General features: G+C 44.2%; 3 protein-coding genes across 3 annotated transcripts; all 3 read left to right on the top strand.

Annotated features, from left to right (window-relative positions):
* Nucleotides 1-521: 521 nt before the first annotated feature.
* Nucleotides 522-2,521, top strand: LOC143012850 (protein SSUH2 homolog; the record flags this gene model as incomplete). Its single annotated transcript, XM_076166179.1, has 6 exons — nt 522-718; nt 1,129-1,258; nt 1,657-1,717; nt 1,820-1,938; nt 2,261-2,323; nt 2,429-2,521. Coding segments are annotated over exons 1-6 (489 nt in total), but the record flags the coding sequence as incomplete, so codon positions are not given.
* A 34-nt stretch (nt 2,522-2,555) lies between these two features.
* On the top strand, nt 2,556-3,332 carry LOC143012853 (protein SSUH2 homolog). Its single transcript, XM_076166182.1, has 4 exons — nt 2,556-2,687; nt 2,799-2,904; nt 2,987-3,094; nt 3,189-3,332. Exons 1-4 carry the CDS (start codon nt 2,602-2,604, stop codon nt 3,330-3,332), a joined length of 444 nt encoding a protein of 147 aa, XP_076022297.1. The 5' UTR covers nt 2,556-2,601.
* A 1,278-nt stretch (nt 3,333-4,610) lies between these two features.
* On the top strand, nt 4,611-12,196 carry gata5 (GATA binding protein 5). Its single transcript, XM_076166169.1, has 7 exons — nt 4,611-5,420; nt 6,094-6,719; nt 8,586-8,755; nt 9,753-9,881; nt 10,075-10,159; nt 10,434-10,564; nt 10,797-12,196. Exons 2-7 carry the CDS (start codon nt 6,200-6,202, stop codon nt 10,914-10,916), a joined length of 1,155 nt encoding a protein of 384 aa, XP_076022284.1. The 5' UTR covers nt 4,611-5,420; nt 6,094-6,199; the 3' UTR covers nt 10,917-12,196.
* The last annotated feature ends 4,501 nt before the right edge of the window (nt 12,197-16,697 follow it).

The following is a 16,697-nucleotide window of genomic DNA, read 5'->3' on the forward strand; positions in this document are numbered from 1 at the left end:
ACTGAGAGACGACAATTACTCCACGCGCTAAAACCGTCTCACTGGAGTTTTCTCAAGGGTGAAAGATTGGGGCTTACAGCAGTGCACACAGAGTTTATGATGGGGGAAAAGACTAAATACATGTATTTATTAATATCTATATATACCACAACTTATATTGTACCTATTTCTGTACTTTCTCTAACACGTCTGTGTCTCATATTAACACTTAAATATCTGTTATGTCCCAACTTCACATTAAATGGATGTATGGAAGTTGTAAGTAAGTATGTTGTAAGTATGTAGATTTAAATCTCTTATTTCTGTAATGATCAATACTTTCTAACTTTGCCACAGGTTCCCACAGATTGTACAGATTGTCTAATTAGATTTCGGAACACATTTGCTGGATAATAAAATAAGCTAATAACCTTAAAAAAATGAATACTTTTTGTTTTAGTGTTGCAACCACAGTGCCGACTGGTTTCATAGGATGTGTGCGGCCTGGCCTGAGTAGAGCTTCTGTGGCAGGAAATAGACATTTCCTCTAAACACACATCAGGAAGAGGAGGGGTAGATGATGAAGAAGTGTTTAAAGACTGACTTTTTTCTAAAATATTGAATCAAAAAAAACAGACTCTATCACAGGTGGCAGGTGGCCTGACAATCCTCTTCTGTCCTTTTATCTCATCTAACCAGGTGTGACGCTCCATCAAATGGACGCTCCATCAGAGGACAGGTACGTGGTTAGGTTCTTAGACATTTGGTTTCCTGCTGTTGAACAGTGGACGAGCTTAATGTGTGTCACAAAGTCATATCTGTGCACATCCGTACAGATTTTGGACTGACATACAATCCCGTTTCTTTGATTCTATTTCATCCGTTTTGCTTTACATGTGGTGTTTTTATGAAATGTCTGCGGTGCTTCTTCAGTGCTCATCAGACAACCTGCATGCTTCATCTCAAGCTCATTTGTATTATTAGAATGTAAAATGCACATTGATCGGGTACAGATGGATTCCTTCCTCCTACTTTCCGCATCACCAAAGAGTAGCAACATTACAGAGACATTTAAATCAGCTACATTAGTGTGTGTGTGTATTTTTCCTTGACACACACCGTATATATGACTCTTTCTATTCCATGCAGGGAACCTTCTCTCAGCAGAGAAGCAGCTCAGGAGGCCTTTCTGCAGTATGCCTCAGATAAATGTTGCTTCAACACAAAGCCAGCAGTGGAAGGTGTGATCACTAACATGGAGACCTTTGATACACACAGGGTACGACACAACAACACAACAACATCACAACCTGCCGTTTGCTACCAGCTAAAGTGTTATCTTCCAAACTGAAAGATTTTTAGAAAGAAATGAACAGAAGTTTGTCTTTTAATATCTCAAATACAATAAATAGACTTTCAATTGTTGAACTGTTGATTTTGTGTTGTCAACAACAGTTTTAGTATCCAAAGCACCAATAATCAAATTCAGAGAGCCTTTGAACAGTTCTGGGATTGTGATGATGCAGCCATACAAACACGGCATCTCGGATTTGAGATTTGCGCTGGTCTAGCATGTAACGTCAATCAAATGTGGGAAATGAGAGAATAGAACTTAATATACGTTGTTTTAATTCAACATTGTTGTAATTTGGTGTGTAATTTCTTTGCTGTGTTCAGTATAATCTGGACACATTCACAGAGGTGCGGTCAGCAAAATGGAGTTCAAGGCCATACTATGGTAAAATACTGAATAGGATTGAAATGCAATTTGACTCGAACATTGAAGTCGACGCACGTATCGCCACCTGCGAAGTGTAACAGTACCATTTGTGTATTTTAGGTGGGCCCATTGACAATGACCCAACTCCACCTGGGCTGTGGGACCTTCCTGTGTCTGTCCCAGCTCTCTTTGAGGACAGTGAACTCACCATGGAGGTTCCACATTCTGAATGTGTGAAGGTACTCCACCCTTACACTGATGACTGCAACTGCTTGAATGTTTTTCATTAAATGTGAACTGATATCTGCTTACATTCATTTCCAACTTGTTCAAACATTCTGAAGTCACAGTTTGTAATTATTCATGGATAATCAAAGTATAGTTTCAGACTTTTACACACCAATTAAGTAATTATCTCTCAAACTTTGTCCATCTACCAAAAGGTGCAGAATGCAAACTTTCATTACATGACTGAAGATGTATTCAGTTTAATACATATTTAAAATGTTAAATATCTGTGTAGACAGTTTTACTCAGCAGATCGTTTGTGTTTATCTGCAGCGCTGTGATGATTGTCATGCTGCAGGAAGGGTTCAGTGTGACATGTGTAGTTCAAATGGTAGTGTAAGTGTGCAACTGAGGTCTAACACACACACACACACACACACACATATATATATATACACACACAGCAGACTCATCCTTTGCTTGTTATGCTGTCTCTTTTAGATGAGCTGTACTGGCTGTGGTGGGTGTGGCGTTTTCTCAAACGGTGAAGACGAGCAGAACTGCTTCGTCTGTGGCGGATCCGGCGAGATAGTGCAAGTTTTCTTCCTAACGCTTGTTAATATTTTATATAAAAATGTATGTGAGACATTCTTCCATTTATTTACAGGTGTCCCATGTGCTCAGGCTTGGGTTGGATCATATGTAATACCTGCACGGGCCAAGGAAGGGTCGTAACCACTATGACACTCATTGTGCAATGGTCAGTGGCTTTTAAATGTGTGTCAAAGCTGAAATGTCCTTTTGTTTCTCGGCAGTATTGACTCATGATCAGTGACATACATGCAGTTATCTATGTTACATCTCTCTGCAGGACCAACTACAAAGACACACACACTGTCCAACAGGCCAGTGGGTTAAAGATAGTCAAACTGGACAAAGTGCCTGGAGTGGAGCTGTTCAGCGAGTCTAACATCAGGGTAAAAGCAGAGAGAGCCATAGAAAAACACACTGGCCTCTTACAAACGTTGAAAAAGTGCACCTCCTCCGTGTCTGACGCAGGTTCTGCCAGTCACAAACTTCCCACATCCTGAAGTGCTAGAAGTCTCAAGTGAGCTTGTGAGGGGGCACCAACACAAATACTCCCAAACTTCAAACATCATACAGCAGGTATAGAGAGCTCTGCACCTCTGATAGAGCTACACAGTGTAGAACCATCCCTCTGGTTAATCCAGTCGGTCTTATTCTCTTTCTCTTCACACAGCGTCAAACCATTGAGCTGCTCCCCATCACCAAGGTGACCTATGAATGGAAGGAAGAGTCCCATGTGTTCTTTGTGTATGGGAAAGACTCCAAAGTCAGTGCAGTGGACTATCCTGCTGCCTGCTGCTGTTGCACACTCCTGTAACAAGCAGCAGCATCTCTCTCTCTATCTATCTATCTATCTATCTATCCATCCATGATTTTGACCCTTGATTTTTCTGAATGACTTCCTGCTGTCTCTCCTTCATGTGATCCAGGCATTACAACAATTTTAGCTTACAATAAACCAATTGTAAAAAATAAATAAATAAAATACATAAATGTTTCCCTAAAAACCAAATTAAAAAAATTACATCATGACCTGTTTTGTGATGTGGGGATCTCTATGAGCTCACTGGTGATGAAGATGGAAATCAAAGTTATCTCTGTGTGTGTGTGGGGGGGGGGGGGGGGGTGTGGGTGTGGAGGCCGTTTCGCAGATCGGCATCAAGTGTTTGACCATTAAAGCGGTGAAGGAAGCAGACATACAGGCGACTTGAGGCCCGCGGGTGGAGTGACGTCACGGGAGGATTCATCCCTGGACACGCGTCAGTCTGTAATGTTATTAACTCAAGCGTGTCAGACGTCTGAGAGAAAGAGAGAGAGAGAGATAGAGAGACATCTGAGGAAAAGTCCCGACTCGTTTTCTTTCATTTACAAAAAAAGAGGGGGGAAAAGCACATATTCAAGGAATAAAAAAAGGTTTTAAAAATGAATAATAGTCACACAAAAAAAAATCGAAGTTGTCCTTGTACTCATGCTGCTTAATAACTCACGAATAATATAACTAAAAATAAATTATACACAATTTCTCGAATATAAAACTGGACTAAATAGCGTCTCGTCCGATTATGTAAAATAAATTTGACATTAACAATACTTTAAAGTGTTTATTGCAAGATGGATTTATTTTATTTTATATTTCCAGACTCCTTTTTTATAAGCACCGTTGTGATTTCGCTTTTATAGGTATTTAATAATTATTTCGCAATATTGGATAACGTTTTATTTCCATCCAGACAACTCCACCATGTTATCGATCCTGATAAACATATATCGATATCACAAAGGTGCTTATTCATTTGCGTTGATCAGCCGACGACGCCGCAGTATTTGTTGTTATTATTTGACCATAAAAGCGTTTAGGGCCTCGAGCTGAACTTTCTCTTTCCGGCGTTTGACTGACGTGTTTTCGTTTCAGTTCCTTCGCCTCCTTTTCTAACCTTTGACTGAATAATGTCACACTCATCGAATCATTTGATTATTTATTATTAATTTTAGAATCAATTTAACATGAAATAGCTTATGCCTGCTGTCAAATTTTTCTCTTTTTTTTTCACCTTCCAGAATAGAACAGTTTATTTAGGTGGGTGATTTGTTAATAGGTCAACTTCCGGTTTGAATCCAGTCCTCGTGAGAGAGAGAGAGAAAAGAAACTTCCACCGCAATGGATTTAAGTTTCCTAAAGAACCGATCCATGTCCCCGCAGAGGGGACCAAAACTGAGTCCAAACTAGAAGAGATCCTGGCGGGAATAACGTGAACTTTAGTCGGTTTACGTGCCTGGATGGGTCTAAATCAGCGCGCTGTGGTTTCCTTCTCTCTTCTGCTGGAATAAGGTAATCCAATCAAAAAACAAAAGGTGCATTACAGGTGTCACTAAAGCTTCTCCTGCACCCCCTCCTCCTCCTCCTCCTCGGCACCCAGAGGCCAACCCTCCTTCCTCCTTCCCTCCCTCCTCATACCTTGGGCCTACCTCGTCACGTGTCTCTCTCCCGTACAAATCTTCCAGTAGGGGAGCGAATAGGAGCTCAGTCATATCAACAATTATCAGCGGCGGTAACTATCTCCAGATATCCTACGAGAGGAGGAAGAAGAAGGAATCCCAGCAGCGCGTCCAGGATTTCCCCCCCTCAATTTAAAAAAAAAAGAAGAAGAAGCTCGGGTTCCATTCACCCTCACACGGCCGGTGTGCGCAACTTTTACGCATCAAAACAAGTTGGGGAATATTTGGAGAGGCTCAGCTGTGCGCTCTCTCTCTTTCCCTCTCTCTCTCTCTCTCTCTCTCTCTCCTCGCTCCTCGCTCTCCATCTGCGCGGAGTCAGACAAAGTTTGCGCTCTGCTCTGCTCTCTCCTCTATAGACTTTTGTAAGACAGAGCACCGGACTGCTTTATCACCCGACCGTCCTTATCTGGTGAGATAATAACACACACACACACACACACACTTAGAGCCCTTGGAATGAAATTGTGTTCCTCCTATAAGCAGCAGGCACGATTATCAAGATTTGGTGCGATTTTGCGTCACTATTGATAGAAAATGTACGCATGGCAGCAGATATGGAGCAGGGTTTGATATCTGTGCTTGTTTGATTTTGTTCCCGTTATAGTTTGGTGTGTGTGTGTGTGTGTGTGTGTGTGTGTGTGTGTGTGTGTGTGTGTGTGTGTGTGTTTGTCAGGATATCTGGGGTCGCTGATAGCTGTCTCTATCTACAGATATCGCCAATCGTTAATGTCATTTTAATCCATTTAAATGTCATTCAGAACGATACAGGTGAAATATGGCTCATTGATTACATTCATCGATTGTTGGGACTTTTATTTGCTGTGTGTGTGTGTGTGTGTGTGTGTGTGTGTGCTCAGTTCGTAGTTTTGCGTTGAAGGAAAATATAATAATTATAGGAATATGAAGTTACGTGCAGGGTAAAGTTCTCTATTTTAAAGCACGGAGCGTCCATATATGTATATTCAGAGGATTAGAAAATGTGAAAATGCAACATGTGAGCTCTATTCCAGAATTCCAGGTGATGTTTCTGTTTACATATTAACTGAAATGATTTTGCTAATATTGTCTTATTTTTTACACAGGTCGGTCCCCGTTAAAGTGTTAAAGTGTGTTGAGGTGTCATCCGGACGGAGCCGTCCTCAGAACACAACAAACGGGGCCTGATCCGGACTGAAGTCAGCTGTGAAGATGTATCAAAGTCTGGCGTTGTCCTCGAACCAGTCTCCTTACGCGCACGATGCCGGGAATTACATGCACGCCTCGGCCAGCTCTCCGGTCTACGTCCCCACCACCAGAGTCCCGGCCATGCTGCCCACTCTGCCCTACCTGCAGACCTGCGACTCGCCCCATCAGTCCCACGGCCTCGGCGGGCACCACGGTTGGCCCCAAACCGGCACGGACGGCGGCTCGTTCGCGCCCAGCAGCCCTCACCCACCTCCGGGCTTCTCCTACTCTCACAGCCCGCCGGTCAGCAGCAACACGGGCCGGGACGGGACCTACCAGAGCCCGCTGGTTCTCGGGAACGGCGCCCGGGCTGATCAGTACGGAGGCGCCCTGATCCGCTCGGTAGGGGGGTCCTACAACAGTCCGTACGCCTACATGAGCCCGGAGATGGCGACGTCTTCCTGGACGCCGGGACCCTTTGAGGGCGGCGTGATCAGCCTGCAGGGACGGCAGGGAGGTTTCTCCGGGAGACGGTCCAGCCTGGGTACGTAGGCCCCGAACCACCAGCACACCAAGTATGAACCCGGAAATGTGAAATAAAGGCAAAAAACAACAACACCTAGACTAAAATACGTAATATTAATATTAATTTAAACACAAGAGAGAGATGTGTAATGAAATCTATACACCCGTCTGCATTTACAGCTTGATATCTGTGTGTGTAAAGTAAACACACTCTGATTTACAACGTGTGATTGCACCTGAATGTGACATATAGTTGCTAGTTTTTATTATTTTCATGATCGATGTGCTCAGTTTTAATGACAGAAAAGTGCTCAATCATACACACACTCAGATGTGGGGGCCATAGTTTGACCAACAAATCCCCCATGACAGCTGCAGGCCACGCAGACGAATTAGAATACATTTATTTGACAAATATTAACCTTTAATTTTACAATTTCATATAGTTGTTTAAAAAAATTTAACTAACACAGTTTCAGCAAATAAATTATATATTTTTATTTTATTTCAGACCTTTATTTAAATGTGGTACCTGAACGCAACACGTCTGTAATTAAGATATTCTATTATTTTTTTTTAGTTATATATCTCTTAGTAATGACGTCACTGCAGCTTTATTTATTTATTGCGTTGCTGCTGCTGTTGTTGTTGTTTTTTTGAAGTTATTTATCGTTTTACACTTTTGGTTATCGCGACGTCCCCGCAACAATGGAGCGCGTCGAAACAATCCCATCTTTAGATTTAGACAATACACATTCTTTACAAGAGAGGGTCGCTAAAAAACAATCAATTAAGATGTTAATTTAATCCCCAGTAACAGTCCAAGGTTTTTGATGCTGCGGTTGAATACACACGCGGGAACACAAACACACACACACTCACAGGAGTCATTGTCGCAACAATCAGGAGCCGTTATCACCTCGATCAGACGGCTAGAGAGTCTGAACCGTTTATTATGAAGCAGCTGGGGGAAGACGAGCGTCTGAAGTGGACGATGACTTAAATGAAACAAGAGTGTTAAGCGTTTCAGATCGACGTCGCCTCCAATCAGCTGTTTGTGTTGCTTGATTTAGTCAGTTTGAGTTGAATGATATAAATGAATCTCTTTCTGAAGCTGATTGCCCCATAAAAGACAAATAAAATGATCTCACAACAAAAGGTCCTATAAGCTAAATAACAGAGATTTACAGTGTTGATGAGTTTACACTTATTATATTTTATGCCATAGATGTCATCGCCTGTGACTGATAGTGTGTGTGCTGTTGAGTTTAGTGGTTTGTGGCATTTAAATCTTAATGAGTAGTAGTAAAAGTGTGTGTAAATGATGCACATCTGTGTGTGTATTTATGTTAATTATGATCAAAATCTCCTCTAAGCCTTTGGAGACAGACTCGGGTCTTTTCCGGGTCTCTGCCTTCGTCTCTCTCCTGATTTGAGGGATTAGGAATTTGGGCAATTAATGCCAGGAGTCCGTCGTGTGTCAGAGTTGTGATGGATGTGGGGGGAGGGAGGGGGGGGGGGAGACCTGGGACCCCTGGATCCTGCGGGCTGATAACAGATCCCTCCATCACTCTGTCTCCACATTGATTCGTTCAGTGGTTTGATCTCCGTTCATCACAGAGACAGGGGGGCTTTAAATTCCTCTCCTGTCTATTCGTCACACCACTGGACCCTAAAACCAAAAACACCCCATTCATGCCCCTATTTGCCTTTAAATCACCTGGATTACTATTTATTCTTTACTTCATTAGGTTAAACCCGACGTTCTATCGAGCTCTGGTGCTTTTTATCCCCGATTCCCCTCAGAATCACCTTTTGTTGCTTAAATCAAATGGATTTATAGTCATTTCCCATGGATTAAACCTGCTTTCTTCTCCTTTTGCAGATCTGATGGAGGAGATGCCCGGCGAAGGCAGAGAGTGCGTCAACTGCGGCTCGGTGTCCACGCCTCTGTGGCGCCGGGACGGGACGGGACACTACCTGTGCAACGCCTGTGGCCTCTACCACAAGATGAACGGCATCAACAGGCCGCTCATCAAACCACAGAAACGCCTGGTAAGAGTCAGGAAACCTCGCGGCTCCACGGTGAAGAGGGGAAGAGCTGAAGTCTGAAGGGTATTAGATGTGAGATAAGTGTTAGAAAGAAGAAGGAAAGAAAGAAAATAGATTTTAGATTCACATTTCCAGATGCAGTTATCTTTATTCCTTCATTTTGTTGACTTGCATTCGTCCATTTGAGACAGACGGTTAGCGGCTCAACCTGTGTTTTGAATGTTAGCGGTGGGAAAGTGTTGTTTACATTGGATCGCAGATTGTGCCTTTAAGTTTGGTCGAGTTTACTTTATGCAGACATGAATGCTGGATTGATTCACAAAGATGAAGAGAGTGTGACGTGATGAGACGATTCCACAGAGAAGGACATGGACACATCAAGCTAATTAGTGCTTTAAGAGAGAAAATGGACATAGAGATGTGTGTGTGTGTGTTTGGGTCGGGGGGGGGGTCAAGGCCTCCCGGCTGTATATTTCCCAGGAACTTGTCCCTCCAGTGCAGCTGGTTGTGAAGTTGCCCAACAGTCTCGCTGCTCTAACCTGGCCGCTCTCTTGTTTTCTCTCTGCTTGTTGGTCCTGCGGCGACCTTGCCCTTGGACAAGCCGGCTGTTTTTAGACTCGGGGCTCTCCGGAGCAACGTGACCACTGTGTTGTGCTTTTTGCCGTACCAATACCAGTCTGATAGTCACACACAGAGAGAGGGAGAGAGAGACACACACAGAGAGAGGGAGAGAGAGAGATGCTGGCTTTTTGGCACGGTGTGAGAATGAGAGAATAGCTTGTGCGCCGTCTTTCAAACTCGTCCGTGTTGTGAATTATTAAAATGTGTGATTGCCTCATCGTGGCAGCAGAACCACATACTGACATCCTGCAATTCAAACAATTTAAGGAAATAACTGAGCCTGGAAATTTGTCATTTGTCATGTGAGCCTTAACCTTGAAAAGAAGTTGCATTTTCCAATCAAAACCCTCTCCCTCTCTGTTCCTGTGCCGACCTGCAGCAGACCACATCCCGCCGGGCCGGCCTGTGCTGCACCAACTGCCACACCAGCACAACCACCCTGTGGAGACGCAACGCAGAGGGAGAGCCCGTGTGTAACGCCTGCGGCCTCTACATGAAGCTGCACGGGGTAAGACTGGGCCCACATCTCAGCTTTTTATTTGTGCAGCGTCAAACCTCTCCAAGGGCATCGCGGGCATTGTTATCAAAGCGGAGACATGGGAGCAGGAGGAGGAGGAGGAGGGGGGAGGACTGGGGAGTTACGCTGAACTGAATGTGTGTGTGTGTGTGTGTGTGTGTGTGTGTTCCCCTACTCCCCACAGGTGCCCAGACCTCTGGCCATGAAGAAAGAGAGCATTCAGACCAGGAAACGCAAACCCAAGATTCCCAAGAATAAAACATCCACAGGTGAGGAAGGAGGAAGAGATGAATGGAGAGATAAACTCCTTATCTTAGAATTACACTCTATTGAGGCTCAAATAACAAATAAAAGACTTAAGTATAGACTTTATTTCAGTGATAAGGTGTCAAGAGGCTCATCTATTAATTTTCTCCGGAAAAGCTGATACGGGAATCCATCAGATCCCGTTTCTCTGTCGGAAACTGTAAAGTGTCTCGTTTATGTTTTGCAGTCAAATGCTTTTCTAATATTTAGCTTCCGTTCCGCCGTCTCATCCTTCAGGAGGCTCCACCACCTCAGACGCCGGCTCCCCGCCCTCCCTCTCCGTCTCCGAACACGCCTCCACCATTAAGAGTGAACCCAGCATGGCCCCTTCACCCTACGCCGGGCAGACCGTCACCGCCGTCACTCAGGTAAACACGCATTTGACTGATTAGACTTGATATCAAAAGCCCTGACCTGTAGCTGTAGCCGCGTCTTTTTTTTGTCCAAATACAAAGGAAATGTTTCTTGTCAGCTCCAACTCGTACTTCCTCAACCACTAAAACATCAGAAAGCCTGTGAAAATGTCACATAGAAACATAATCAGCAATCAAATTAACTGTAACTCTTCTTCTTCTTCTTCTTCTTCTTGCGTTTCTGCAGACGTCCTCTCAGTTGGACACCAGCGGGTCGGGACATGTGGATATTAAATATGAGGATTATCCCTTTACCTCCACCTCCATCTCGGCACAGAACTCCTGGTGCGCTCTGTCTCAAGCATGAGTCTAGAGACACACACACACACACACACACACACACACACACACACACACACACACACACACACACACATTGATTTATGGCTTTTGTCTCATCGGTCTCTGCAAAAAAAAAGAAAAGAAAAGAAAATGTCCTGGCAGGATTTCTCCCTCAGACTTTTGCCATGTTTGGGACTTTGAGGGGAGACGATGGCAGCGGCAGCGGGGGGGAGGAGACTGAGTGACAGCCATCTTATCTGTTCGCTACAGACACTCACACACAGAAAGACTCAACTGAGCTCACGTGGACCAACTTCTAACTTAAAAAGGACACACAGGGTACCTGGACTGCAGCTTTTTTCTTTCTATTATCTGTATATTATCTCCAGCGCATCAACGCCACAGCTCATCCAGAGTGACCCTGACCCCTGACCCCTAACCAAGGTCGGGCCTGATAACACAACTGCTTATTCCTCAACATTTCCCCTTTTTTTGGGGAGAAACACTTAAAGCAAAAACACCAAAGCAAAGACAGAGACTATAATTTTTTTTTAATATTGCCGATTTCTTTTATGCTCCTTTAGTTCCGTGACGTGTTTGGCGTTCGGCGGCTGCGGCTGCCCTATGTCGCCATCAATCTCGACTCGAGAGAAAAATGTAAAAGCGAACAGAAAATCCTTTATGGCCGCTGAATCCGTCTCATCGCCGACCCGTCGATGATTAACTTTTACACACGCATTATTTATGTTGAGATAAGGACAGTTAAAAGTCGACGCAAACACTAAAGCCGGGCCAATCGTCAACGTTCCCCTTTATAGAATGGCTGCTGTTGTTTTTGGCCTCCGTGCATCAATTAAGTGCCTGATTTGTTTCTCTATAAATTATATAACGCGGTTTTTTTTTCAAGATAAAAAAGAGAATAACTCCAGTTTAGGACCAGTGTGTGTGTGAGTTAAAGGTTAAAGGTCGCAGGTTCATCCTAACTTGACTTTTAAAGGTTTGACATGAATGAAAGTGCAATGACTTTGTTGTTTTTTTAATTAAAGGTGTAACGTAAAAAGAGTGTGAAATTATTCTAAACATAATAATAATAATCTTAAATTTATTGCCTTTTTTTAAGTCAATATGTAAGGGAATTTTCTATGATATGTCTTTTTTTTTTTTTTTTAATGCTGTTTGGAATCTGTTCCGGTTAATAAACTGATTGACAGCTTCTTAATGAGATTTATGAGATTTTATTTTGAAAAGATATGGCTCTGATGTTTCAGTTTGTAGATGTGGAACAACGAGCTCTGAGGTTATTTCCACTATTTCACATGATGTCATAAGTTATTTACAGTAAAAGCAAACATCTGATAATCTTATCGGCTTTATTATTTTATTTTTGTTTTGTGATTCAACACCACACTGATGCTTTCTCTGCCTGCACACACACTTCAGTGTGACCCAAAAGTAGCCGTGCGTGTGTGAGCTCATACGCTGCGTGTGTGTGTGGAGGGTGTGTGCTCCTGCTGGTTGCTCAAGCTCGGACAGTATCGATCAAAGGTTGTGTTCCAACTCTGCTGCTTTATGGCGGCGCGGTCGGAGCGAGCAGCACTGCAGAGTAAAATACACGCCTGTCAGCAACAAGGCTGCTGCTTTACTGCCGCCATGGCGACATCCAGGCACCGCTGCACCAATACCACCCTGCTTTATGACTGTTGCTCAGGTTGTTGCCGTCTTATCTGTTGCTGGGAGAGCGTCGTTGGGTTAGAAGATGCAGAAAGGAAGATGTGAGAGACGGGATTCTGAAAGGCAAATCGTTTCATTTGAATCCCTCTGGTTGACTGATCTGCTGTGTAAATTTGGTAGCCTTCCTCTATAGCACCCTAACCTGCAAATACTTTAATTAGTTATCAGAAAAATGATCTATTTAAGCTCCAGGCTCAGATTAAGCCTCTATATCTGCAGTGATGCAACGGAATAAACTTCTATTTGTGCTCTCAGCCAAGCTACAGTATCTATGCAACAGATAAACAGTTAAATCAGACACATCCAGCCCATCACACACACACACACACACACACACACACACACACACACACACACGCTAAATAGACAGTTCCTCCACACACAAACAGACTGGATCCTTATGGCCACATTTACACTCAATTGTGTGTGAATTGAGTGGCTTCATTACTGCACCGTAAAAACCTGTGGAGTGTGACCTGAGGGTGGGGAGGGGGGAGGGGGAGGGGGAAGGGCTGCTCCAGGCTTCCCCTGCGCTATCTAACACAGCAAAAAGTCCCTAAAATGTTCATTTATCACCGCAATACTGAGCCTCACAGCGCCATAACACAACCTGCAGTCTCAAAGGAACCTATAGAAAGAAACAGTGACTGAACTGAGAGCATTATAGATCCTGTAAACCCACATGCATTGCCTTTGTGCTTCCTGCCATATGTGTAATTTACTATCGTTGGGTTACGTAGGGTAAAACATGTATTCCATATGACAGACGCTGCTGACAAAGTAACCTTGTGGTTGATTTAGACCCTGAACGCATCAAGGCTGAGGTCAGACGGGAGGCAAGGCTGGGATGACTGCAGCGTTTCTGGGAGAGTTTGGAAGTTCGGAGCGTTCAGGTCAGCACTCCCCATACCTAGTAACCCATCCTTCACGGTAAGGTGTGTGTGTGTGTGTGTGTGGGTCTGTGAGAGAGCGAGAGAGAGAGCGGCATTCAGTTCCAGAGAGACCAGCTTTTCTCGGCAGCACTCCGTCTTCCTGGACGGCACCACAACAGCTAAATGTATGTGTGTGCGTCTGTGTGTGTGTGTGCTCCCGACAGCTCAATTGCTGGATAGACAAGGGGCGGGGGGGCTGGGGGGCCTCAGTCCAGCGATATTACGAGTGGCCGATAGTGAAGAATGGCTTTTTCTTCTTTGTCTGCGTTTCCCAGGGTCCTGCTCTTTGACTGCTCCACTCCATTATTCCCTCCATCCAAACAGGATACATGTTGTGCGGTTATTGTCGTGTCAGTCCCTTGTGCGAGAGAGTGAATGAGCGTATGGGATAGCACCGGCCGGGAGAGCAGCGCCCGGCGGCCATTTATTCAACTCAAATTCAACCTTTAAATCAAAACTTCCGCCAGTTGTCAGCGCCGTGATTCGCCTCGTGGTCCTATTCATCACTCTGCATGACACCAACAGAATTGCGTGTGTGTGTGTGTGTGTGTGTATGTGAACTTAGTGTATGTGTGAGATTTCTGTTCTTTCTTCTTTTCCTTGCCAAAGCTTGACGTCCTCCTTGTGTAATGTGTTGTTCTGAACAGAGTCCAGTGTGTTGTGGCGTCACACACACAGACAGTTACAGTAACTATGGACTGATGGGGGAAATGTATTTTTTGCATTTGACTGGCGATGTAAAAACTCTCGTAAAGGAGACTGTCAAGACAAAATTGTGAAATCCTTCCAAGGTTTAGTATTCGGCTGAACTCTTGAGCTGTGTGTGTGTGTGTGTGTGTGTGTGTGCAGATGCAGATTCGTTCTCATCTTTGTATTGAAGGAGTATTGCTATGTTGTCCTTTGTTGTTGTAGAACGCCTCAATCCTACGACCAAAGTGCCTTATTAACCCTTTTTTGCTGCAGATCTGGTTGAAGATGGAACACGACCCCTTGACTGAGGAAAGCAGATGGATTGTGTAGCATCATCACGTGTGTATCAGACACTATAACCTTCAAACAGGTACAACAAACACACTTCCATTCCCTTAACGGTCTACAATTCATTTGGAATACAAGTGAGCAACATTAAACTTCTACTTACCTGAACTATTGCTTGTTAACACACAGATTGCATTGTGTTGTGTAGGGACAATATGGGGGGCAGGCTGTGTGATTAACTTCACCCCAGGAACTCCATTCTATTGTGATTTACTCCTCTGCTCCCTGATGAGGCACATCTGGTTCTGACTAGAGGAACAAGAGACACGAACGCTTCACCTTCACCAACCACACTGTTTACCAACTCTGTTCAAACGGGAAGATATCAGAATCAGTTCCACATATTTATTATAAGAGCCGGGTTCATTTATTTACCAGGCGAATGCACACGAGTGTGAAAACACATCATGATAACCGAAACCTCGGCGAGCTGCGGCGCTCAACGCTGACAGAAACACATCGACCTCATCAGTGTAAAGGTCGCAGAATGAGCAGGGCAAAGGTTACGAGACAACAAGGGCCCCATAAACCAAAGTACATCTGTCCTGAGAAGCTTCAACTGGAAACACACACACACAAATTAAACACCTTTATTTAGGAGTCGAGAAAACCTGCAAACAAACAAACAATGCAACTGATTTAATAAGGAATGGAATGAATTTTGTTGTAATTTCATGCCTGTTTCTGTAGTTTACGACCCTTTCTGCTCCTCCTGCTCCTCCTGAGGTGTCTGATCTCTCACCATTGTTCTGCTCCACTCAGAGGTGAGATGATCATTGTTCTCCAGCATGCTCCTCATTCCTCACCTCCCTCCTACCAACTCACCTCGCATTCAATCCCCTAATCTAACTGCTAATGTTGTTGAGTTTGTTGTGTTCTCATGCTGCTGTTAAATAGGAGGTGAATGCCGACATGACGTGTATGGAATGTAAAGCTCCTTCTAAGGTCATCAAGGGGCCGTCTTCATGCTCTTTAATGATATTTAACTCATTGTTCTGGAGAGCCCCAAATCCATCCCGGTTATTAAAGCAACATGCATGTCGTACTGGCATGACTCCATGTTGTCTACTTCAAATCTCACACCTGAATCAACAATTTTGATGTGTTTGTGGATTTATGTTTATCCAGTAAACGATGCAATCCTGTTCATTTCATCCAGGCATAGAGTTTATTTAGCATTTATGGCTCAATCACAGATTACAGAGAGAAGTGGTGCTCCAGTGGGCGTGTGTGTGTGTGTGTGTGTGTGTGTGTGTGTGTGTGTGTGTGTGTGTGTGTGTGTGTGTGTATGTGAGCCAGTGTGTGTGAGCGAGTGTGTGTCAGCGAATGAGAGCGATCGGGCCCAAAGCAGGAAAGACTGAATGTCGTATAACATCATTTATGACTAAATGTAGTGACAAACGGCGCACACTGGGAAACACTGGACCTCTGGAGTGTGTTTAACTGTAGATGAGAGCATTTGTTGCATGATTAACTGCATTATTTCATCACACGCAAGCTACACTCCATTCTGTATCTGAAAAATGCACACACGTAGCAAAATCCCACACGGCCCATTCAGAGAGAAGACAAACAACACACACCAGCACATAGTCTGGCCCGAGAAGCCCAACCCACGCCGGCGAACAGGAGGTCGCCAGGTTGTGTGAGGGCCGCAGTGAAGCAGTGGCTCGGTCTCACACACTCTGTCTCACACTGCAGCTATACCTGCTTCATTCATACTTTTATCTAGAGTCAACAATACTCACCCTGTTCAACGCCAATACTGCCTGGATGGAGCAGCGGGCGGCTCACACACTGGTAAATGTTTCATCGTTTGTCTGGTGACCTTTTTCTTTCAATGTTTGCGTTGAAGGAGAGAGAGAGAGGGAAAGAGAGAGGGAAAGAGAGAGAACATAACCGCTCAGGCCGACATCCACAGCGCATGAATCAAACTATGCACAGATATATTATTAGCTCTTAGCCCACTCTGGATCTATTCACAGACTTATTCTTCCATTTTTAGGGTTGAAAAACACAAAACGCAAACAACAGGACAGAGGCGAGCGAGCGAGGCCTAAAATAAGACAGAAAACAAGCGGCTGATGGATGAGGCGGAGACATGC

The sequence above is a fragment of the Genypterus blacodes genome, unplaced genomic scaffold (assembly GCF_046128005.1).
Source record: "Genypterus blacodes isolate CSIRO-AG114 ecotype Tasmania unplaced genomic scaffold, CSIRO-AGI_Gbla_v1 ptg000156l_1, whole genome shotgun sequence".
NCBI classification, from domain to species: domain Eukaryota; kingdom Metazoa; phylum Chordata; class Actinopteri; order Ophidiiformes; family Ophidiidae; genus Genypterus; species Genypterus blacodes.